The 24665-nt window shown below is 35.5% G+C and overlaps 1 protein-coding gene across 1 annotated transcript in view; it reads left to right on the forward strand.

Annotated features, from left to right (window-relative positions):
* Positions 1–24665, forward strand: part of NBEA (neurobeachin) — a 453025-nt gene that overhangs the window by 348929 nt on the left and 79431 nt on the right. Inside the window, exons 42-45 of the mRNA XM_050977434.1 lie at positions 6984–7101; positions 7985–8087; positions 13819–13934; positions 22544–22656. Coding sequence (XP_050833391.1) covers positions 6984–7101; positions 7985–8087; positions 13819–13934; positions 22544–22656 — 450 coding nt within the window. The remainder of the gene's footprint in view (positions 1–6983; positions 7102–7984; positions 8088–13818; positions 13935–22543; positions 22657–24665) is intronic.

The raw sequence follows: 24665 nt of genomic DNA on the forward strand, positions 1-24665 counted from the left end.
GCCCACTTAACTGTAATTTGTGTGGTTCTAATTGAATTAATTTGAATGCATTTCACTACTGGGGCAGAATTGCTCAGAGCAATTTGAGTCTGAGATCACCACTCCCCAGTCTGGATTATCTTTGAGCACGAAATGTAGAGTGAGAATGGAAACATAGTTCTGTTAACATTTCTCACTAGATTTGAGTCTGACATCCCACTGTTGCCAAAGTCAACAAAAAATCATTTTAAACCTTGTGAGGTAAGTGATACAATCTGCTTCAATCCTGTGTCTACCAGAACTACTTGTGAGATTTTGCTCCATTATTTGTTTCTTCAGCCTCTGTGTTTGGAGTTGGGCTGTGCTCTAATATGGCTTTATGTGGCACTAGAATATATTTGCTTTCTACTTCTCCACATGATGGTGATGGCCTCAGCTTTATCTGTGGTTTTAAAGTTCTTAAATCAGTGAAGCCTCTGCTTAAAACAATAATTGCTGAATATGTTTGAAAGAAGAGCCTAAAAAAGGCCTCTGCCTACCTTTTTTAAGGTGATAACATCTATATCTTCTACCTCTTCCTGATGCTGTTCTTCCCAAGAATGTCAGTCTATAGCTGGCATTTCAGGAGTTGCCAAAACTGACAATCTGTTTTTATTTTGCATTGAAAGAAAACTGTTCAAAGGCACAGAGATCAAAATTAATGATAAAATAATTATTATTCAGAATTCTGTTTGCACTTATATTTAAAACTATACATTGGTGTTTCACAAATGCAGTATTAGAAATGGTCCGTTTAGAATACATAAAATTCCGGAGTAAGGTTTGCTTTTTTGCTCTAATTACTTTGCTGGAACTACTTCTCAAAAAAATCCCAATATCCTCTCCATTCCTTGCCTAAAACCAAAATCAAAATGTGCAAAACCATTTTGCTTATGAAAGGAGGAAAATGGCCTTCAAGTGGACCAACTTCAAATAATTTTTCAGATGATTGCAAATGAATGTGGGAATAAGAGTATCTGTTGTTTTAAGCTGAGTGGGCATTGTTTTAATGGATAGCAAAGTGGGTATGCTGACCAGAGAAATCAAATTTAGAAAAGGTTTGGATGAACAGAACCTCATGTTTCAAGACAAGGGGCCTCTTGAAAGCTTAAAAAAACATTGGAAGTAGAAGTATAAGCTGAGAATATTTGGCAAGGAAGTAAAGTCCAAAACCACAAAAATAATATCTGCATTTTTTAGATCCCTGAAGAGGGGGAGAAAAATGAAACAGGAGTGCCAATATTTATTTTTTAAAAAAGGTTTTAAAAAAGGTTTTAAAACTGATGTGAGTTGAGAAATTATAATGGCACATAATACTCAGCTCATCATGTACAGCATAACATTACAAGAGCTACTTGGAGGAAAGCTTTTAAGACTTACAGATGAAGAAACATTTTACACATTTTAAGAAGCATGTTTTAAAGAAGGGGAAAAGAGAGCTTAATGTAGAGAGAAAGTGAGAACATTTTACTAGACCAAAATGTGCAAAGAAAAAATGATAACAGTATTTTGGTGAGATTTTAGAAGTATTTAAAATGAGTATGGGAATTGAGGCCAAAGAGTTGTTCCTAAAGTTGCCTAAATGTATAAAAAAGTAGTAAGACATCAATGAAACACAAGGATATTGAATTCATTTGAATTGTCATTTCTGTCTATTTACATTCACTGATTCTCATTTTAGAAAAGCAAAATAAAAGGTGTTTCATTATTTGATCTTACCTGATTTTGAATTTTCCTAATAAATATAACTTCTTTTTACGCTTGTCTATCTTGACATGATGTATCACTTGTTGTAGTGTACACTTATTTTTCCTGCTAAATCTAAAAGTTGATCATACTCAGTACTTCATCAAACATTTTGAAATTATAAAATGCTCACTCAGTGTGGTATTTCATAAACCCTTGGAGTGGGATTCCATGCCATCAATGTCTGTCATCTCAATCTGTATTTGGAGTACATGAAGCAATCATGCAGTCTGCCATATACCTATGGTTAACTCTGTCTTGTTAGATTGTTCTGGAGAAGAAAGTTTGCTGTGTAGGAGCCATTTGTCTTAACCCATGAGGACCTGCATTCAGAATTTTACATTTTCCTTGCTGCAAATTGCAGTGCTAGACAACTTTTGAAAAAGGGAAATCCAAATCTCTGACAGGACGGAGTGATTTTCAGTAATCAATTTCATGCATTTCTAACCTCTAAAAGCACACAGTGATGCCAAGCTATTTTCTAAATGCCTATTTTGTCCATGGGCCAGGTGTCCATAACCACACTTCTGTGGCTGGCTGTAGATGGCACTCTGATGAAATAACCAAACACTGTAATTCGTTTTTGTGGGAAGTTCTCCATGTTTTCTCCACCATGGAGCGTGCTCAGCAAAGGGCACCAAGGGCTTGTCAAAGGACTAGAGAACATTTCTTGTGGGAAACAGCTGAGGGAGCTGGGGGTGTTTAGCCTGGAGAAAAGGAGGCTCAGGGGGCACCTCACCACTCTCTACAACTCCCTGAAAGGAGGGTGCAGTGAGGTGCAGGTCAGTCTTTGCTACCATGCCTGCAGTGAGAGGACCAGAGGAAATGTCCTTAAGTTGAGACAAGGAAAATTCAGATACTAGGAAAAGTTTTTTCATGTTTTTTTCACTGCTCATCAAACAAACCCACAAAAAGACAAATATATTACATGTTAATGACACATGTATTTTGCACTAGATATAAACAAAGCTTGAAAAATGTTACAAGTATCAATCAACATTTTCATTGAGAAATCAGGTTAGAATTAAAATATCCTGAATTAGAAATGTGGTTTCAAAAGACAAATTATGAACTTTCACTGAAAACAGTGGATTCAATTCACATACATAGTCATTATTGAATTAACCCAAAGAGCTATTTTAAAAGAAGGAAATATGTAAAAATGCTTTGCAACAGACAGAAAAAGTGATCCTTCTTACTAAAAAGTTAGTGACTGTGAATAAATAGGATTGTCCAGGCTGTTTTCCTTGATTTCCTTATAGCACCTGATTTTGTAATGACTTCAATTCCAGAAACAATAATCAAAAGAAAAGGGCCAGAATATCTTTTTGAATGCTGTGTCTGGTGCTATGACATATCAAAAAATAGTATCAAGCAGCAAAAATGAGCCTCAGTACTTAAGTGTTCCTTCTGTGGAGATAATCTAGCAGGAATTCAAGCAAAATGGACACTAGTACTTCAGGTCTTCTGGTTAGTGCAGAATTCCAGCTGTTAAATAACAATTCATTATCAATAATTGAATATCTACTGAAGAATGCTTATGATTAAAAATGCATTGACTCTTAATTGAAAGGAAAAAAAGATCTTGATTACATCAGAAATAAAATTAAAATAATGGAGCCTTCATATCTGATCCAAATAGGAAAGCTCTTGGGTAATGGTTCTGTTTCTCTTCCCTAGAGCTTTCCATCTGCATCCCATGCTACTCTACTAACCTAATCTAAATAAGTGTCACCAACAGATGTATTTCCATAGAAGAGAATCTTGAGTTTTAGAGACTTCTTATTCCCTTGTTAGGTGAGAGCTTCATCTTGCTGCAATCAATTCTAGCAAATTGGTATCTTTAAAGCATACACAAATTCCTAAGTGAAAAGGTTTTACGAGGAGAAATGAATTTTAAAGCAAACAGCAGAAGCGGATACTAATATTGAAAAGTGTGCTTCGTTCAAATGTAGATATTGGTTGGTTGTTTTTATTTTAATAAAAACAGCTTATCTAAGGTGTACCTAGAATTCTGGGCTTGCTCATGATATTTCAACTATTATTTTCAACATGCCTAGGCAGGAAGCCTTCATGAGTGTTTTTAGGAGGAAAACTCATAAAACTATTAAAATAAGGAGTACTGACTTTAAGTATAAACAACCAAGTGTTGGAACTCATGGAAATTTTACTTTCAGATAACTTAGTAACATAATTTCAGTATACTAGCATAGTGAAATGGTTTTATGAATAATGAAAGATACAATACATAAAGTCTGTAAAATATATAAAATAGATAGGACTTCATGAAAATCTAAAAATCATTCTGAAGAAAAAAAGAGGCATATAAGCCTTTTAAAGGGTTCAAATTTAGAAAAAATAAAATTACTTTGAATTGGCTGTTATAACAGCAGTAAGAAAGAATCCTGCTACAATGTCAGTAATATCTGCTGTAAATTGTAGATATCTAATAATGGGAGGTTTAATGCATCACAAGAAAATGGTGTAAGATGAATGTTATGGAGGATGGCAAAAATTGGTAGTATATCTTGGACAGGAAAACGTTACAACAGAAATACTGAAATAATTCAGATAATTTGATAATGGCAAGATAATCTGATATTTGTAGGACTAATAGACAGTTAAGAAGAGTGTAATTGAGGACATTAATTGAATTATAGACTCCTTTATTTCCTCTGATTTCCTATTCCATTCTACTGTTTTACTGGAGTGCTATCATATGTCATTCACTTAATAGTGGGTTGAATGTACCTCTGTGTAGTTGCAATTGCTTTATGCTTAATTAAAAAAGAGGAGGAAGTAAAAGGCAAGCAGTGTATGATTGGTATGCAATATGCTTTTAGTGTTGAACTATAGTAACTATGCTGTGGTATATATCAACACATCATAAATGTATTATTTTGAATCCTCTAGTATGTTAATATATTAAATATATAGTTAATAGTAAATATTTATCTTTACAAAAAAAACAGCTAGAAACATTTTTAATATGAAAAGTGGTTTCCTGAAGTATGATGCTTTGTCAAGGAACTAATTCTTTGGCAAATTTGCTGGCTGCTGTAGATCTGGTTACAGCTACATATACATCAAACTCCTCCCTCTGAGAGACTGTTCTCATATTTTAGCTTTTTAAATGTGAGTGGTTTCCTCAGACTTTCTTCTCTTTAAAACCTGTGTATTTACAAAAATTATGTATCAGATAGCAGCAGAATACATTCAAAGAAGGAGAGTACTTAAATCTTCAGTGTCATTGTTCTTATCCACCTGAATTTCACACACGTGATACCAGCGGTATCCTAGCATCTGATCTCAATGGAAGAAAATCAAGGAAAATTTGGTTTATTTAGATTATCAAAGAGAAGGCTAAGCAGTAAGTGGATCAAGTCTGTAATTACCAACACAAGGAAAAGTTACCTGATACTAGAAAGCTCACAGACTAAAAGTGTCACAAGATCTATCAGAGTTCAAATGAAAAAGTAAGGTGCAGATTTTTAACCATTGCAACAATTTAGTGTATGAGGTAGCATTCCACAGCTGACCTGTGACTGAATAGAGGGAGCCCATAGTCTTTTGCACATGTCTGGGTGACCTCCAAAGAATCAAGCTCCTTCTCTTCTTCCAAGCTGTGTTTAACTGGTGTGGAAAGCTGAGGTGAATGAAACAGTGTCATCAGCTGCAATGGTGGTCTAAGAGTTCTGTCTGTAACTTACTCTTGTGTAAGCAGTACAGGGGGAACGCTGTGTTCCTCTCACCGGTCTCTGTCGAGGACAGAACTAACATCTGAATGCCTTTCGATGTGCTGAAGCACTTTTTTGTTGTTGCTGTTATTAACATCCTCTCTGAGATAGACTCATTGTGGTTATGAGAAAAAGGCTGTGCACCAAGTGCACAAACTGAAATTAGCTTTTTCGTGTATGGAGATGTGCAACCAACTTGAAGCTGCATCAGTGAAAAGATTGAAGAAATGCAATTCCCATTTCCTCAAGCACGAAGGATCAGTGACAGCAGCAGTATATGGTCTCCCTAACATTTTCCTGTTCAGAAGCTGGAGGAGGTCATGATTAGGGAGAGTAAAGACCTCAGATGAGTGAGTAAAGCATTGCGAGCTGGTGTATGACAGTTTTTATGTACCTAATGGAGAGCAGAGAAATTCAGTCTCTTAAACCTGAAACGTTCCTTTAGGGAAGGTTTTCATGATATTTCTTTGTTTCACCGAAGCTGCAGTTCTCTAAGTGGCTGCAGCCTAGGTAAAGGCACAGTCTACACAGGCTGGGAAATGCAGATGGGTGTGGTGAGGAACCCCATCCCAAACAAGTGATTCCTCCTAGGAGTGCCATGGCAGACCTCACTTGAGCAGAGGTGCAGGGCTGAAGGGAACTTGCCAGCTGATGAAAATGATGGAAAATAATTGTTCTACAGTGCATGATACAAATTAATAAAAATGACATATAAATAAATTGTGTCTTTTTTGTCTACTTTCTGAACATCCAAAATGCCGAAAGAAAAGTGAAAAAAGATTATTTGATATTAATATCTAGTCTTATTTTAATACACTCAGTTGAGAAGATTTAAAACAGGAAAAGCAGTGCTAATTTAAAACTATTTTATTTTAAAATATTTTCACATTAAAATGCAAAATTAAAACTGTTATATTTTGTCTATGGTTTGGAATATTTGGTGTATCTAACTTCAGAAAAATTATAATGGTGACATAATGGTTTTACTAATTTTTGTTCTTATTAATAGAAAGGGAGGACTTGCAATTTATGACCCTGAAGTGGATGTGAATAGCAAGTTATATGATTTTGGTTGTTCTTTGCACAAGGCAGCCTCAGAAGTAAATCTGGTATCTGATAGATAACTGACAACTGTGTCATGCACACTCTTGGAAGAAGATAAGCATAATTGCAAGTGTGTCTGTTTCCCTGTACTTGTTCGTAGAATTTGAGTTTTTGGTGTTTTTGAGGAAATTAATTTGATGTGACATATGAGAAATAAGTCTTTGGAGTATCAGGTTACAGTAATTCCTGATATTCTTCTAACAGCAGGTACTCCTTTTTTTGCATTTCTTAAAAACATTCAAGTTCATTTTAAGTCACTGGTTTTAAGTGTTAAAGGGACACGATTACCTTGATTGATGGGTAAAATTTCCTCTGTTCTTATATAGTATTTTATCAAAAATTTCCTGCTAATAACTGTCACCTTGACTTTCTTTAAAGGTCCTTGCCTATACTGAAGGCCTTCATGGAAAATGGATGTTCAGCGAGATTCGAGCTGTTTTTTCAAGACGTTATCTTCTCCAGAACACAGCTTTGGAAGTGTTTATGGCAAACAGAAGTAGGTCATAGTTTGTATTTGTTGCATAAAATTGTGCTAGTGGTTATTTTGTGTTTTATTTATTAATCTTAAAATTAAAACTCTGCGCTTCCTTTGACAAAGTGCTTATGGCTGTTCTATAATGTTTCCTCTCGTATGTGCTCAGTGCAAATTATATTAAAATCAATCATATAAATCAATCTCACTGCTTTCTGTGCAGCAATGGGATTTATTTACAGAACCAGATCATTGCAATTGGTAAATTCTTCAAATCTTGGATAGGAAATTTGCTTTTTCTATTGTCTCACCCTTCTCCTCAATTATCTGTAAATATTTTAGTGGAACATTAAAATGATATTTCCTTTCCTAATTATAAAATGAATTAAAGGTAAAAAGTACCAGAGCAAGATATGGATCCATTCAGTTTTCTGTATCTGTTACTCTGAATCACTGCTCACTGGCTGGTGAGGTGTGTCGTGGTCTTTTACCCACAGGATCTCTGATGTAAATTTTGATTTCAGCTGGAGAGGAAATTGAACAATTTCTTGTTCCTGGCTGTTTTAAGGCACTAGTTTGAAGAGAAAATGCCATGCCAGCTAATGAACAGCTTCTCAGCCTGAGAAGAGATTTTTATGGTTAATGGTAAAGTGTTGTTCCTCTGAAGTAAACAACTCTCAGGTCTTCTGCAAAATGGGAGACTTGATGCTAAAATGTTAACCAGCTAATTATACACGGGTGTGCAGAATGTCAGGAATTTCTGTTGTACCTTGGATCCCCAGGAGGATAAAAGTGGAACTGACTTCTCTCCCCAAATAAAAACCTGAGCCTTTTAAAAATACATGCAAGTGAAGAAACAGACTGCTGCACATGTCTTACTGGTACATATTTTCCTTTCTTCATTTAGCTTCTGTTATGTTTAATTTTCCTGACCAAGCAACAGTGAAAAAGGTTGTGTACAGCTTACCACGTGTTGGAGTAGGAACCAGCTATGGTTTGCCACAAGCCAGGTAATTTATTAACATAGTTTTTATATTTTGTGTTTATTGTATTATACAGTTGATATTTTTAAAATAACAGTGGTAAAACATTATTCCTGTCAAGAAACTCTAAACTTTCTTTTTCTTAAGGTTAGTATGAGAAACATTACCTTTACTTACTATATGGCCTGTTAGTACATGAAATAGAAGTAAAAGAAGTAAAAGATGAAAAAGTAAAAGAAGTAAAGTAGATAATTAGATTTTTTTCCTTTTCAGTTAGAGGAAATAACAATCTTCCACTGAAAATACTTACACCTTATCTCTTCAAAGTTTAGCATCCAGTCGTGTTTTATAAGTGTATAATCAAACGTTCATCCTTGCTGTGATTTTTATGCAGGATGTGAAACAGAACTTGACCTTTTTTTTGTGTTTGCTGAATGTAAATTATTTTATATATATATATATATATGAATGTGTGGGATTTTACTTCATTTCTTATCAGCATAGTGGCTATTTTGTAATTCCCAAATTTCTTCCTTTCATTAGTATAATGCATTCTTCTTCTTTTCTTTCTGAGGAGGATATATATTTTGAAAGAACAATTAAGGTTGAGTTTTAGAGACTTTCTCATACTATGGACAACTACAGTTTTTTATTCCCTTATCAACATCAACATCAAATCAGCCTATGGCCAGAAATAAGGCTGGAAATTGTCAGATCTTATAATATAAAAGTATTTCTGTTTAAGTGATAGATGAGATGATCTTCATGTGTATTTCACTGTGTTGGAGGGGGGACATTTTTCTGTTTGCTTTTCAGTGCAGGATTAACTTCTAGTCAAAATGAGACAAAAATAAAGAAATATGAGGCAGTGAGGAAGCAGCATGATATTAACAAAATATGGTGCTTTGGGCTCAGACCCCCATTTGGCTTGATTTGGCCAAAAAGCCAATGACTTAATCATCAGTGTAATGTCTGGGATGTGTCTTTCTCTTTCTTTAAGTCATTTCCTACAAAACTAACACTTCACATTGTCCTTGTTTTATCCCAGTGCAAAATGTGGAAATACTCTGAAGTGTCAAAGCATTTGTAGAATTGGAGAACTGTTTTATTCCCAGATGAACATCATTCCCTGCCATGAGCCCAAGAATCTCATGATACCTAAGGCTTGATCTCCTGAATGTGCTGAAGCCTTTAGGCAAACTGCCAAATTTCTCAAGTTTTCAGTGAGATCAAGGAGAAGTTGGGGCATTTGTTTGGAAGGCGCATCTTGTTAATATTTGCATTGCTCTTCCAGATACTAAAGTTAAGGGAAATGCTGTCTCTAAATGGAAAGTAATAGCATTCTTTTCTGAAATAGAAATGGCCACATGGTTCTAGCACAAACAAAATGCAAATTTCTCAATCAGAATTTCATATTTACAGTGACATTTTTTACTTTTGAAATTCATATCCTTTGTGCATTATTCAGTGAATAATTGTCTGAAAAGTTTGTTGATATATAATTATTTAGAAAAGTTTCAACCTCAATATAATATGCACTTATTTCCATACCTTTTTGATTAAAGTTCAATTTGAATCGAAAATGGGCTTGCTAGCCTTCAGAATATATCTGGCATTTCGTAGTGAAGTTATTTTTCTTTCTTTCTTTTTTTTTTTTTTTTTGTGTAATCAGGGTATGATTTATGCACAATAAAAACTCCATAATCATGTTTCTTTTTCTTTTTTCCCCTGTCTACATACCCTTATTGTCTTCAGTAGGATTGCAGTGGAATAACTGAGAGGAAATCTGGCTCTATAACTGCTCTGTAGTCAATCTTTTGTTGATGTTAGAATATAATTTTCTTTCCTGTGAATGTGTTGGCTCTGGAATGCTGATTTTTAAAATTATGCTTATTTGTATAACTAAGGCGAAATTATGCTGAGTAACCAAAAGGAGCTGCTATACTGAGTAAAACATTATCCTTTTTTTTAATCATCACAGTTTTCCAGATTAAGTTGTACCTTAAAATACCTTAACAAAAGGAGTTCTTTCTGGTTGTTTTGCTTAAGTTCTTTAGTTCTGTTTCTGCAAGTAATATTTCCTCTTTGATACTACTCTGATAAATGTCACCTAGAGTTAATTACAGTATCATAAAAGCTTGTACTCATGATGGAAACATTCCCAAGAAGTAAATTACTTTTAATGCAATACATGGCTTTTAAGTGTATTTCTGTTTTCCTGGTGAAATCCTGGAATTAAGAGAGGTGAAAGGAAGTAGAAGTAAATAGAAATATTTATGATCTAATAGCTCAAAGGATTAGAAGCAGGTGAACCATGATGACTTCCTAAGACTTTACAGTCCTGCTGTTCAGAGCAAGTCTTCAGTTTGCCTCTGCTGCCTTTCCAAAGAGCTTGTTTAATGCTTTGATTCAAGAGAGTTCAAGTCTGTGCTTAATGTTACAAAGAAGTAATTACATCCTTAAAGTCAGTCACATGTTGAAGACTTCAGTCTGATTTGGTAATCAAATTAATCTGTCTTTGATAAATGCATTTTCAGTGTTCCTGAAACATGTTGTGTTGATTGTAGTTTCCTTATGACCTTGCCAAATGATACAACTGGGCAAACAATGCTGTGCCTTTTAACTCCTGCAGCTCCATATGATTCTACATAGGTAGAATAATATCCACTTTTTTAGCATGGTATTATAAGACTACTTTTTATGGTTCTAACCCCTCAGTTGTTAAAGGGGACACACACATTACTGATGTCTTTTTGTTGAGGGCAACATCACAGCTCAGAAACCAGCTGTGAGCTGCCCAATGGTTTCCTAGCATACTGAGATCAAAGAATTGGTAAAAGATACAGTATCTTTGCCACTAAAGATACTGACACCTTCCCCTGAAGTGCTGTGGGCTATTAATGCATTAGAGAAAACAATGGCTTCAGTTAATAAAACCAAGAATTTTTTTTTTTCCTGAAAAAAAAAGTATTTTGCCTGTTACAGTAACTATATTCAACATCAGCTCAGTTCTGCCATGTCAGCAGCTTGCTGATGGGTCTCCAGATCTCAATACAGCTGGTTGCAGAAGTTGAATTTTGTGAAGGGTGAGAGATATAAAAAACTAATATTTTATGCAATCAAAGTATAAAACACTTTTTAGAACTTTGATTAAAATGAATGTTGATGATTTTTTTGCCTTTCCTTGGGAAATTACTTTCCCAAATCTTTATTTATTTTTTCCTCTGTACAGGAGCTACAAAATACCTGACATCATGCAGGTGCAAGATAGTTAAATATTTTTTGTATGAGATTGCATTGTATCTAACTAAATTAAAAGTGACTGTGAAAAGGTGTGTGTCATATTCCATATATGGAATAGATAACATCCCTTCCTTCACCAAAATGGCCTGAATTGTTTTCTAAATAAATTTATATGTATAAGAATTGAAAAATTGGATCATTCTGTTTTACATCAGTCTTCTGCATTTCCCATTTTGAGTAGATGTTTCGTGGTTCTCTAGAAAGCAAAGGAAGCACATTCATTTGTGCATCTTCATATTTGTGATGGCATATTGAAGAAAGAAATGGTTTGATCAAAGTTGGGTGGTTTTAGCAAAACAGAAAACAGTGGGTCTTCCTGTGTTAGCTGAAACAAGCTGGTGTGGAACCAATTTATTGTGCATAATTTCTTCCAGTCTCTGCTGAAAAAATGTGAATCTTTCAAACATGGTAGATAAGGAGTAAATAAGGATGTTTTTAGTATATTTTGATTTTCTGTAGAGTTCACTCAAATCAGGCATTCAAATGCAAAGTCCAGCACTTGACAGTTTATAGATTTTTGAGACTCCCTAGGAGATTGTGAATAAAGTCTGAAAGCAGCTACTAAGCCGATACATAAATGTTTTGTCATGGGAGGAACAGAAAGTCTGTGACATAAATGCTTTGTAAATTTAATGATTTCTTTAGTATTTTTATTTTCTGTGTTTATCGATTTGCATGTAGCATTAGTCAGAATTTACTGGAAAATACATGTCTTTGAGAGTTGTACTGTAAAAATAGTTGTTATTCTATGAAATGCAATATTAAATATGATACATTTGGATATTTCTTTAGATAAATTGTTTCATAAGCATTATAGAAACAACTTCAAAATATTTTGCATTGTCTCCTGTGTACTAGTATTTATGTTTGGTATCTATAGTCTGCTGTAAAATAAGGCTAGCCAAGCTGGCAAGACCTAACATACATTAGGTCCTAACATATGTTATTTGGGTAAATACCCTTGCATGGTCATTTTTGTATGCCCAGTTTTGGAAGCTGAAATGTGGCAGACTTTGAGAACTTACACACTGGCAATTTAGACAAATAATTGTAATAACTGTAATACACTCCAGTCACATGCCAATACTCATTCATCCTTTCTCTGGAAAGAGTTTAGTGCATCTCCAGGAGTATGTGCATGTATCTTTAGATGTGTGGTTCACATTTTTGTAAACACTGCCCAGTTTGACACCTTGAATATTACTAAGTTTTTAGAAGATACTCAGCTTCCAGAGTCTAGAAATAACACAAAGTGTGCCCAGGGTGCAAGTGAAAGCTGAAGCATTGTGTGTCCCTATTTAGTCTTGATAAGCTGTGTAAATACTACTCTACATTCTTCAAATTCATTGAATTCAGACTACCCACTCGGAATTGTCTTTTTTATTTTTGATGTTCTTAACATGTAGAAACATTTCTCTATTTTTACACATTTCTAAGATCTAAATTTTTTCTTAAAAAGTATCTGAGGAGTTGAATTTATTTTCTTTTTAAAGATTTCCTCATCTTTCTCCTTTTTTAAAGGCAAGAACTGTTTTCTCTAGAAATGAATTGTGAACAATGAGACTGCTTCTGCCTGTTGCAGGTTTTTTTTCTTTAATGCATTAGTCTAGACTGACTCTAGTCTCCTATGTTTTACCAACCAGGGACACAATGGTCAATTTAAGACTTGCTGCATGGTATTTGTTTATTGTGATGTTGTCAAATTGAATATAGAACAGTTGAGGTTTTCTGCTTTTATCTTCCTTGGCAAGTAGTTTGACTCTTTCTCCCTTATCCAGCCATGTAACTTTCAAAAAAAATATGTGGAAAATGAGTATCATAGACAGTCCTGCTCCTCTTCCAAATTTGAATGAAATGCAATTAGAAGTCATTATGAAGAGACAGGCAGATGAACATGTGAGCAGATAACTGAGTAAAATTTGTTTCTTTCAGAAACCAGGCTATAAATAGAAATCTTCAGGTTTACTGGGATATAGGAAAGAATCATGGGTAGTTGACCATAGAGGAGGTGCACAAATTGTGTAATAAATATAGTCAACCTGTGTGATGGAAGTGTACATCACTTTACTCTATCACTCACTCACATTAATGAATTTATCTCAATATATCCTTTTGAAACAGGGAAATGATATTCCTCTTTTATTCCTTCTGGACAAGCCTGGCACCAGGAGGTCTGCGGGTTCTTTTAATCCCAGTCTTTTAACCAGATTCAGAATAAAATAAACCACAGAATATAATATTCTGATTTATTGCAATGCTGTAGTAGAGATAAAATAAAATATAGTTCCTAATTTTAGACATTTCTGAAATAAGGGTACTAGTGTCTTCTTGACTTCATTAAATGAAATAAAAAAGCCTCTGAAACAATCTGAAATTAATCACACTAAAAATGTTTCCCTACATCTTAACATTTAATGAGACTCTTAAAAAATCATTCTTTAAATGCATTTCCTAGGAGAATCTCTCTGGCCACACCCCGACAACTTTATAAGTCCTCCAACATGACTCAGCGCTGGCAGAGACGGGAGATATCCAACTTTGAATACTTGATGTTCCTCAATACTATAGCAGGTAAGGCTTCTGGCTCTTTAATCCCTCATAATATGTTTATGTTTGTCAAAGTCTTAAGCAACGTGACTTGATAGAATACATTTATCCCACTAGAATTCGGCTGCAGCTTTGTGATATATTCTGAAACACAAACACATTACATTTTATGAGAAAATGCACAACCTATCACGGAGATTTTACATTCATGTATTGCTGTGAAGGTTGTTCCTTGCTCCCCTTCTGCCATTTCCTCTGCTGACAGCTTTGTCTGAAGCTTTATTAGAGTCAACAAACCATTGCCAGAGAGTGTCTGGAAATAATAATGGGAAAATGTAATTTCGCTACTTCATCATTCTCAGCAACAGCAACTAGACAGCAGAATAACAACAGTATTCTGCCTAGTACAGATGTCACCTGGATTGTGGTATGATTAGATTACAGCATCTTTTCTCATTTAGTTCTTTGAGATGAAATATAATATCAGATTAGGTATTTAAAATGAGAAATAACTGCCATAGACATCCATTTGTTATTGGCAGAAGAAGAGCTTTTCTGGCAATTGCCATTACTTAAACATTCAGGAAGATATTATTCCTTTCACCTTTCCCTTTTCTATGTGTTAACTCCAGTGTTAATTTTAAATGTAAAAAGCAGCAGTTTTCTACACCATATACAGAGATTTCCAGGAGGTTGTCTACTATTATGATTCCTGCCTGTAACACACATGCTGCTTATGAACCTGCCTGTGGAGAGCCTCATACAGACTTTTCACTTCAGTGAGCTTTAATTTGAAACCCAAATTAAATTCCACCAGGCATCACTTTGTACTTCAGTGTTACAACTCTCATCTTTACTTGGTCCTGACTCTTACGCTGGAGGTTATCCTCAGGCCAGACATAAGACATGTGTAAGTGTGAAACCCAAAGGTAGCGCTCGTTATGCTGACCAGTCTGGGGACAGTCACTGCACTTGTCCCAGTAGGGCAGTGGCAGAATTCAGGAGCTGTCAAACTCGCCTGCTTTGAACCCTCAGGCTTTGGCCTCTGTGCTTGGATGGTAGTCATTGTCCATGCATCGAGTCTTACGGATGTTAATAAATGTGTCATCAGCTTATCCCAGTGTGATACAGAAGTGTTACCACTGAACAGTTGGAAATCTGAGGGCTTGTTTACCTTGTGCAGTGAAGCAAAAAGCAGAATCCCTGAAACTACCGGAGATCTGAGCTGGAAAGTCCATATGGTGAAGTCCAATGCAAGTCACCAGCTTGGTTCCCAAGCATTTGAGCTGCGGTCCCGCAGATCTCTGCTGGAGGAAGGAGCCCTGCTGAGTGTTTATTGCCTCTGGTGCAGTGCCAGAATGCCTCTATCCTGCTTCTGGACACTGGCCTGTCTCCAGCTGCTCCGTGCCTCTCACGCATCCGCTGCCCTTCTAGTGATGAGGAAATGCAGGCAGACCCTTGTTGGCTCCCTGGCTGCCTCACCTGAACTTGGAGGATTTACTGGAGAACTGGGAAGTTAGCCTAGGTCCCCTCAGTCTTTGTCCAATACATTACTGACAGAACTGTCCTTCACTGGTAATTTCATTTTTATGTATTCATTTCTTCTGTAAGCAGTGAATTTAAGCTCTTTAAATGAGAGTAGACAAGAGATAAGCCATTTTTATATAAATTTTTAAAAATTTTTTAATCAGTTTAAAACTCCGAGGTCATTATTTTTAGGTACCTCACCAAAGCATTCAAACCTGGAAGACAGCATTATGTCTGAAGTCATTTAGAAATTGCAGTAACACTTACACTAAATAAGTGTAAATAAGATTCAGCCTGAGCAGATTCCCTCAGAGTGTCTCAAAGGTCTCAACAAAAATATGTTTTGACCTGTTTTTTGATACTAGTACTACTGGGCAGGCTTTGTAGCTGAACACTTGGGGTGATTGCATGAGACAGGATTCTCTTAGGGTCATTTAGTGTCACTCATCTGCCTTATAACATGATGGCTTGATATTAGCATTCCAAACCTTGCTATGACCAAGGTTTGAAGGATTACTGACTATTTGTTATTTTTGGTGTGTGCCCATGAATTTCTGTCCTATTTGAAAAAATTGTTTGGTCACTATCCCTAGGAGTGTCTCTCTCTGACTCAAGGCATTTAATTTCTAGCAGATTTATTGGTATCAGTGTCTTACAGATAACTCTCATTCTATAATGTAATCTCGTGATTGCATAGGTAAATTGCATAGGATGCCTTGCTCATGTCACAGCATTGTCTACCATCTCATAAAATCTTTCAGTAGTATGTGATTTTTAAAAAAAATTAGAATAAAATTTATCCTTGGTAGCTGAACTTGCCAATGACACACACAAAACCTTTTCTGAAAATAGCACCAGAGAATGGAAGCTGACTGAAACCCAACAGGCAATTCTATACATGACAATAAGCTCTTTATTCTAGTTTGGAGCAAAACCCAAAGTTTTCCAACTTTTTGACAGAAATAAAAAATCCCCTCAAGTTATTTTTTGGAAGATCAACCAGGTTTTTTAGTTTTAATGAAGTCTGCACTTCATCTAGAAAGCTCAGTTCCAAAAACTCATTAAGTACTTGGTAGTATTTGCTATGAATCTCCTCATAAAGTTCCTGGCAAGGCAGAAACCCTCCCATAGTAGAGTGCACATGAGCTTGAAGTCCAGTCACTGGGGAGAAAGTTTCAAAAAAGAAATATGTGTTAGAAAGTCTAGGAGTTCTCCCATCCCCAAGCTGATCCTGGTTCCACCATTGCACGGCCTTGTACCACCAGGGGCTGAGATCTGGGAAATGGCAGGGTTGAGAGCTGTGAGGCAGTCTGAGTGACACCACTGCTTTAACTGCTGTGCCTGCATTTCTGTGAGTCTTTTTGAAAGGTGCTCCTCAGAAATATTTCCCTTACAACAAATAGGTGTTTTCTGATGAAGCAGTAAAAAATTAATAACTATCAGAAGTACAGTACTGGAAGTGAAGAACCTCTACTACTTGTTTTGATGATTGCCCAAGTGCCCCTGTATTAAACAGACACAAAATCTTATATGTATTGTAGACAGGACCCTCAGCAGTCAGAAGAAAATACAGGATTTTCTATTTTGTAGACAAAAATAGAGTACTGAATATACTTGTGACCTCCTTTCCTAAGTAAAGATGTATTTTCTTTTCTTTCTTCTTGGAAATCCAATTCCCAATTACAGTCCTAATTATACTCTTTTGTAATGAGATTCCATAAGAACTATCTCCTTATAAGTTACAACTTCTCTGCCAGTAATTGTTAATGCAGCAGCAATGACCTAGTTTTAGTAAATAACTGTTTATTTAAGCAGCATCTTATTCTCTAATGGTATTATTGTTTTCAGCTATTGAGAAATATATCAATCCTCTTTTTTTTTGTTCATGTTGCCATTAAGCTCCTACTGGCTTATTCATCTGAGCTGTAGCTTAGTCAGAAACATGGAGGTTTGACACTTAAGAATTGTGGATTATCTGCTGGTAAGTGGGTGATAAGTAAGGTCACTTCACTGTTTTTTCTTATCATCCAGATAGAGTTCCACTAACCAAGTGGGTTAGCACATCTTTTGCCAATTCTTTGTAGCTTCCTTTTTTTTTCTTCCAGTGGTGCTTAATTAGTCTCTAACCCTCTACAAAAGAGTAAGAAAGCACTCGTGTTGCTTTGTTATCCTCCTCTGAAGTTACACAAGAAGCCTTGGAAGAGTGATTTTCAGAAATGAGGGTTCTGACACCAGCTTATTTCTCTCATTGTGATATCATGTAGCCAGGTCCTTCCCACAAGTAGTCCTTTGCCTGTTTATTAACACTGTTAAATACACAAACTGGTTGGTCTCTGTACAACAGAACTGCTGAAATAAATACATTAATATCTTCTTAAATCTCTCCCTGGTTTGCTGGTATGTCTGTCCTGAGAAGCATGGCCCCTGGCTGTTCTGTAGGTCCTTAATATTTGAAGTATCCTCTTGAAAAAAAATCCATCATTCTATGACATTTTCTTTAATTCTTGCATCATCCTGTTATCCCCTAGAAACATTGCCATGCTTCATGTTTAGATTAATTGTTTCTGCTGTGATCTGTGCTCACAGACCTTATATGCTTAATAACTTTCTACTTCAGCTCTCAAAGATCTCTCTAGATCATTTCCTGTCCAGTCCTATGTGTGATTGCTGGCACTTGTGTTGGCCTGATGTCTCGTTGCAATTTCAGTTCAAAATCTCTCTCCATCTTCAAAATTCTAAAGCCTTGTTTCAACCTTTTTCTCTGGCCCTCTAGTCAGCTATTATCTCACCTCCCTCTTCTGTTTCCAAGCTCTTCACCTCTTTCTTGCCCTCTTTTCTGGCTCGAGCATATTTCATCATGTTTACTGCTCTGGGCTTTCCTCCCAAAGGTAAACACTGCACTCTGCTACTTATCAATCAGTCTCAGTGTTATACTCTCCATGGCCCTGTTTTTTGTCCTGGCTCTGTAGACATTAGCTTTCCTGGTCACCTCCCCCTCCTCCCTCTACCTGCTTCATTCTCAGGGATCCTTTTGTTTTTCCTGTGATAATTGTCCTCTCTGCATGGGACCAACATAAGCCCTCTGAGTGAGATAGGAAACAAGTAATTTTTACTATTCTCAATTAAAAGATTATTAAAAAGAGTGCTTAAAAGTAATCCCACTACAGCAAAAGGTATCAAGAGGAATGGGAACAGGAAGTTTTTTAATATCATTGCAGTGCTCACTGTTTTAGCTAGAAGTCTAGCTAGAAGCTAGAAGAACAGAAGTCTAGCTTCTAGCTAGAAGTCTGGATTTCAAATCCATTTCTCAGTATTTAACTAATTTCTGCTTTTGATTTCAAATTGCAGTACATTAAATGTGTGCTTGCATTTGTATTTATTGGAATTTTAAATCCTACATGCCACTGCTTTTAAAAGAAATGAAGAATAATTGCATCCATAATTTTTGTGAGTAATTTCTTCTAGTGGAAAGGGATTATTTTTAAAGGTTTATGGAAAAAAAATGACATCCTCAATTAGGTAATAAATTCAGATGAACTTCTTTCCCCTCACCTTTTTTTTTTTGCCTGTTTAGCATTTTCCACTTTTTTACTCTGTGATGTACAAGCCCTCACTGGTTAATTATGTATATATTTAGCTACTGCATGTGTTGGGCTTATTATTGTCATCTAATTAGATGTAACTCGAACTACTTACTTCTAGAAAAATCATTAAAAATTCTTTCCTAATGACCTAGAGATGACAAAATGTCTGTAAAGTGTGAAGAAGCAGACAAGCACAGGAACATCGCTCTTAAAGAGTGTTAATCCAGATGCTGCAATCATCTAATTAAACAATATTTTGCTGTCATTAACATTTTCACCAAGGAATTGCAGTTATAATTTCTTTGTCAGCTGTCTCTAGCTCACTTTACCTTAGAAACTAAAGTGCCATATAAAAACATTAAATTGGATGGTTTAATTAAAAAGTTTTTTTTTTTTAATGAAGAAACATATCCAGTATTTCTGAGATCTCATTTACTATGCCTCATTTTTATTGTTCAAGTAGATTAGTGTCACAGGGCTTGCTATATTTAATATTCAGCCTTTAATATTAATCTCTGTAAGCCTACTTGAGGGGAAATCTGAAGGCTCTGAAAAGGTATAGGGACTACCAGTAGTCATACAGGTTTATGTTCTATATTTATTTAGCTAAAGAAGGGACCAAATAATTCTTGTTGGAAGGACCAGACAATTGATGAGATGGTTAAGTATATTCATCTGCTGACTTTACTCTGAAAATAATCAATTGTGAAGCCAGAACACATCAAGACAGCATTTCTAACAAAGCAAAGCCACTAATATTTATGCATGTTTAGTATTAGGGATTTGTAATCCCATTATAGGCCTAGATCACTGTCCTCCGCTCAGATAAGTACAGATGTGTGGTCTTACTTTGTAGTTTGGTCTCCTTTCACAATTTAAACTAGGTTCATCTTCTTGAGTCAGTTTTATTTGTTGATATTAAGGAGGAAATTGTTGAATTGAAAAAAATAAATCACTAACTTTTTTATTAAACAAATTGTTATCTTCATAAATAAAACATGTTTTATTAAAATTGAAGTATAAGAGAAGAGAATATTTTAGGTTTTTTCACAAGTCTTATATTTACCAAATACATAATCTTGAAGGCTTCATTATTTGCAACTTATCCTACCTAAACTGAGAGAGAAGCTGCTTCAAATCATTTCTCACTATGAGGTAAAAAAGAGAAGTTACTGCAATGCTCTGACATGGAGCTCATGTCACATGATAATTTCTTCATGTGTCTATACTATAAGTAGCCCCTCAGCAAAAGAGCCAGCAAGGCTCAGGACTGGTTTTTCCTTGCCCTATGTTTTTCCCCTATGGAATAGGAACAGACAAAATCTTGTTGACTGAATATTGACATTGAATTGATGTGAAGTGAATGAAATAAGTGTCAAAATTTAATGAAATCACAGTATGAAAAAAATCTAAATTTCAAAATAAAACATAATTTTATATGACCCTTCATTTCCTTTAAAAATTTAGCAAAAGGGGTTTTTGCTTTTTAAATACTTCTATAAAATGGTTACAGTTGAAGATTTTTATTACTGTGAGCTCTTTTCGATACAAATTTTGATTCTGCAGTATCTTCATTTTTGCTTATGCTTTGTAATAGACTGCAGTCCTCTCAGTCACTCTCTTCCTGGATCTCAAAGCTATTTTTTTCTGCTCTAAACACAAAAGTCTTTCTATTGTGAAAGCTTTTGCATGCTCTCCTGCTAATTTAATTAAAGATTCTGATGGTGAGAAAAACATTTATGGTATGAAGCAGTAGTTTTATAGAGGCCTTATTTTAAAGCACTTTAATTTGATAATCTCAAGAAACTTTACAAGTCATATGCAATTAAACCCTTGCCAAAGAGGAAAATAATATTCTGGTTTTAAGGATGTAGAAAATGAGGCAGATTTTTCTTCCTTCAAAACATATAGAGCCTCCTCCCAAAAGTCTTAAAGTATAAATATACTAGCAGAGCATACCTTTCTATTTCCTCCCTTACAAGGATAGATTCTGGTGTACTTCTTGATGTATTTGTTTGACACATTCTTGTTCTGTCCAAGAGTTGTTTTGCATTCATTCATTCATTCATTCATTCGTTCATTCATTCATTCATTCATTCATTCACTGTTGCTATTAAAGAAGAAGTGGTTTTGTTTCTATCCATCTTTATTTGTGTATGTAGTGCACAGTGCTGAAATTGCTTGCTTGACAAAGTTATATTTGCACCTTTTTTTTTTTTTCATTTTTGTGAACATCTGTTTTCAGAGTGTAAAAATGAGGACACATAATTAATAAGAATATACACTTCTCCTGTATTCAATGAAACTATGTACAAAATAAAAACATGCTTTTTGTTCATCAACTTCTGTTGAAAATATAAGGTGTTTGTAGAGCAGTGAAAGTTTCACATTTCATTAAAGCAGAACTGATTTTTTGTGGAGAATTGCAACTGCTACACAGAACAAGGAAGCCTGTGTTTTCCTGTGCCGGGTGTTGTACCCCAGGAATCTGTCCAGAATCTGGAAGGAAGCAGTTAGTGAGACAGGGCTGTAAATCTGCTGCAGGACTGGGAATTGTTAACCTGGATTATTTCAGTCTGCTAATTATATTATATAAATACACACACACAAATATATTTATGACCTGATTTTGTTTTTTAAGACTTATGTTGCATATTGTGTGGTTCTCACTATAGCAATAGGATGGACAGTTCTGTACTAAGAAATTTCATTTGTTTTATCACAGAAATGTTAGATTCTGCTAAATAGTAGAGAATACAAAAAATAACAGCCTTTCCTAATCATGCTTTTCTTTGTGATGAATTCATAATTTTTAGTTCATTACAGTTGAAGATTGTTCTTTTGAAATGGTATCTATACATAGTTTTTTGCACATTTGAGCTGCTGGGATGACAGCTGTGTTTCTTTCATGGCTGAAGACAGTGGCCTGGGGTAGTCAGCTCTGTCTTTTACATGAGAGAACTGTTTTTTAAATTTCAAAGTGATTAAAAAATCATGCAAACATAACTTTCATCACTTTGATTTCGCAATTGCAATGGAATCTCACCATTTCTTCAGTGAAGAACCATAGGGAATGATGGATTAGCATGGACTATCTGGGATAGACCTATATTTGCAGACCTCAAATTTACACCCTTGCTGTTTGGAATCTCATTTTATCTTTGCCAGCTATGATACTTCATGAAGTTACTAGGAACTAATAGTCTAGTTCTTTTGAATTTCTACATTGACGCTATAAAAATATCTTAATGAAAATAAAAAGAAAGTGTTTATTGGCATATGGTGAATTTTAGTTGATCTTAAAAGATACTGTGCTTTTTATATTACTTCAGTTTGTGTGTTGCCTTCTGGTTCAAGATAAGTGCACCTAAATGGCTGCTTTTGTCTGGAAGATTTATACCTGATTCTGGCAAAGTGGTGGGAACTGGGAACATGTGATGCAATAAATGTAACCACTACATTTTTTTCTATCTAGACAAGTGGACATTATTTCCTAATTCTTAAAACTTTCTTTTTCAATAGGACGAACGTACAATGATCTGAACCAATACCCTGTATTTCCGTGGGTTTTAACAAACTATGAGTCTGAAGAGTTAGATCTGACCCTTCCAGGCAACTTCAGAGATCTATCAAAGGTATGCTTCATTCTTGTTAAAGAACAGTAAGCCAACCCTTTTAGAAAGATATTTTGGTTTATATTTATAGTCTGGTTAAGTAAGGTCTTTATCTTAAACTCATAAAAGTCGGAAATTGACTTTTTTTTTTTTAGAACTATTTTATACTGAATCTCTATTATGCTGCTTCCATGTCCCTGACTTACCTGGTTCCAAATCTGCAACTCCTCTGTACTTTCTGACTTATGGAACAGGAGTGCAACAGACCACTTGATCTCACTAATTATGCCTCAGCTAGTTTATACAAGCTGATCCTTTGGAAGTAAAAAGCTTGGACTAATATTCACTTGATTTTGCAGTGACTAGAATAGTAATACAGTATCAGCATCTTCTTTTGATTTAATAGTTAGTAAAGGGGTATTTTGTATTTTATATCCTGGAGTATCTGATCCTTATTGTTATTTGTTGGGGTTATTTTTGGGCACTTAATGCTTTACAATAAAAAATTCCTAGCGGTTTTTTTTTCTCTAAGGGCACCCCATTGTGATCAAGACCCAGCTCTGGTACTTTGGTTGTGTTAACAAACTGCAGAGAAGGCCTGTCCTGGCCAAGCATAGCAGAAACATATGGAGAGGCTCTACTTTTGGCCAGCTAAAATAAAGACAATAAAAAAAGAGTCTCAAAACTGAGCAGTGGGAAAGTGGGAAGTATCATTCCTGGTTGCCATCAACTAAGAAAGTGTATGCACTCTCTTGCCAGTGAAGGTGGCAAGATAGTGCATAGCCCTGCAACATCCCCAGTGTGAGGTTTCTGTTGTCTGGTGTGTCAGCCTTCTTGCATCCTTCCCACAGCTCCTCAGCCAAGAGGGGGAAGTTGCTTGTACAAATTGAGTGAGGCTCAAAACCACAGGAAGCTGTCACTCATTGCCTTTAGGAATGAGGCTGGAGAGGAGAAAGTGACCCCCAAGGCCTGTTCTGCAGTCCTGTGCTGCAGACCCTGCATTCCCTTCTGCTGCTGGGCAGACATGAGTGTTTCTGGGGTTTATGCTTTAAGTCTGGATTTCTTTCCTCCTCTCCCTGCAAGCACACATCCTGGGGAGCAATGGAGACATCCTGCCCTGGATATTTGACAGTTTCATCTCTGCTGGAAAGAGTGTGCTTGCAGTACCTCCAGATGTGTTGTAACCATTCCTGGAAGCCTGCTTTTGTAAGACATCCAAAATAATTTCAGGAGGACTTGAATTCATAGGAGTGGATAGAGACAGCTAAGCTTACACTCCCTTTTTTTCTTAGACAAATAAAAAAATAAATAAGCAAATAAACCCAGAATTTACAGTACATTCACAGTGTGCCTCAAAAGGAAATAAATTGCTTGATACTTCCGTTAGGTTATGTAAAACTTCTGACCTTTCACAGTGTTATAGGTATGTTTCACAAATGTGTTTTTCAGTTCTGTAACACCATTGAAAGCTGTGCCAAGAACAATAAAAGATCCACAGACATGACTTAAAAAAAGACCTGTGATCATTTTACACTGGCTTGTTCCCCAGCATGTATAAAAGTAGTGCTGGTTTAGAGTTGTTCAGAAAGATAAACCTTTCATTAAGGTGCTTACACTTTTCAAAATCTCTCAAACTCACTTTATGGACATATTAATAGCGCTGGATGTGGTGAAGTGCAACAAGATTAGACAGTGTCTCATGAGTCCTTCTCTAGGTATTTAGTTTGGTTCAATCCAAATTTTTACAGCAATCTACTAAAATATGTAATTGCTAGAGGAAGTAGTGTGATAGCTGAATAGATGTGTTTTCCTCATGAGTTAGTAAAGCCTCATTATGGAATTAGTGCACGTATAGCTTATTAAGTATCACTGTGCTGTTATTAGTGTTCTCCTCAAAAGGAAATGTAAAATCAAGTCCATGACTATTTATTTTTCATCAAGAATCCATGCAATGTGCACCTTTTCTTGCCAAATTGAAAACTTAACAAAAGCTATCAGTGGTTTCCTCTGGAACAGCTAGGATTTTGACC

This window comes from Serinus canaria, chromosome 1 (assembly GCF_022539315.1).
Source record: "Serinus canaria isolate serCan28SL12 chromosome 1, serCan2020, whole genome shotgun sequence".
Taxonomy (NCBI): domain Eukaryota; kingdom Metazoa; phylum Chordata; class Aves; order Passeriformes; family Fringillidae; genus Serinus; species Serinus canaria.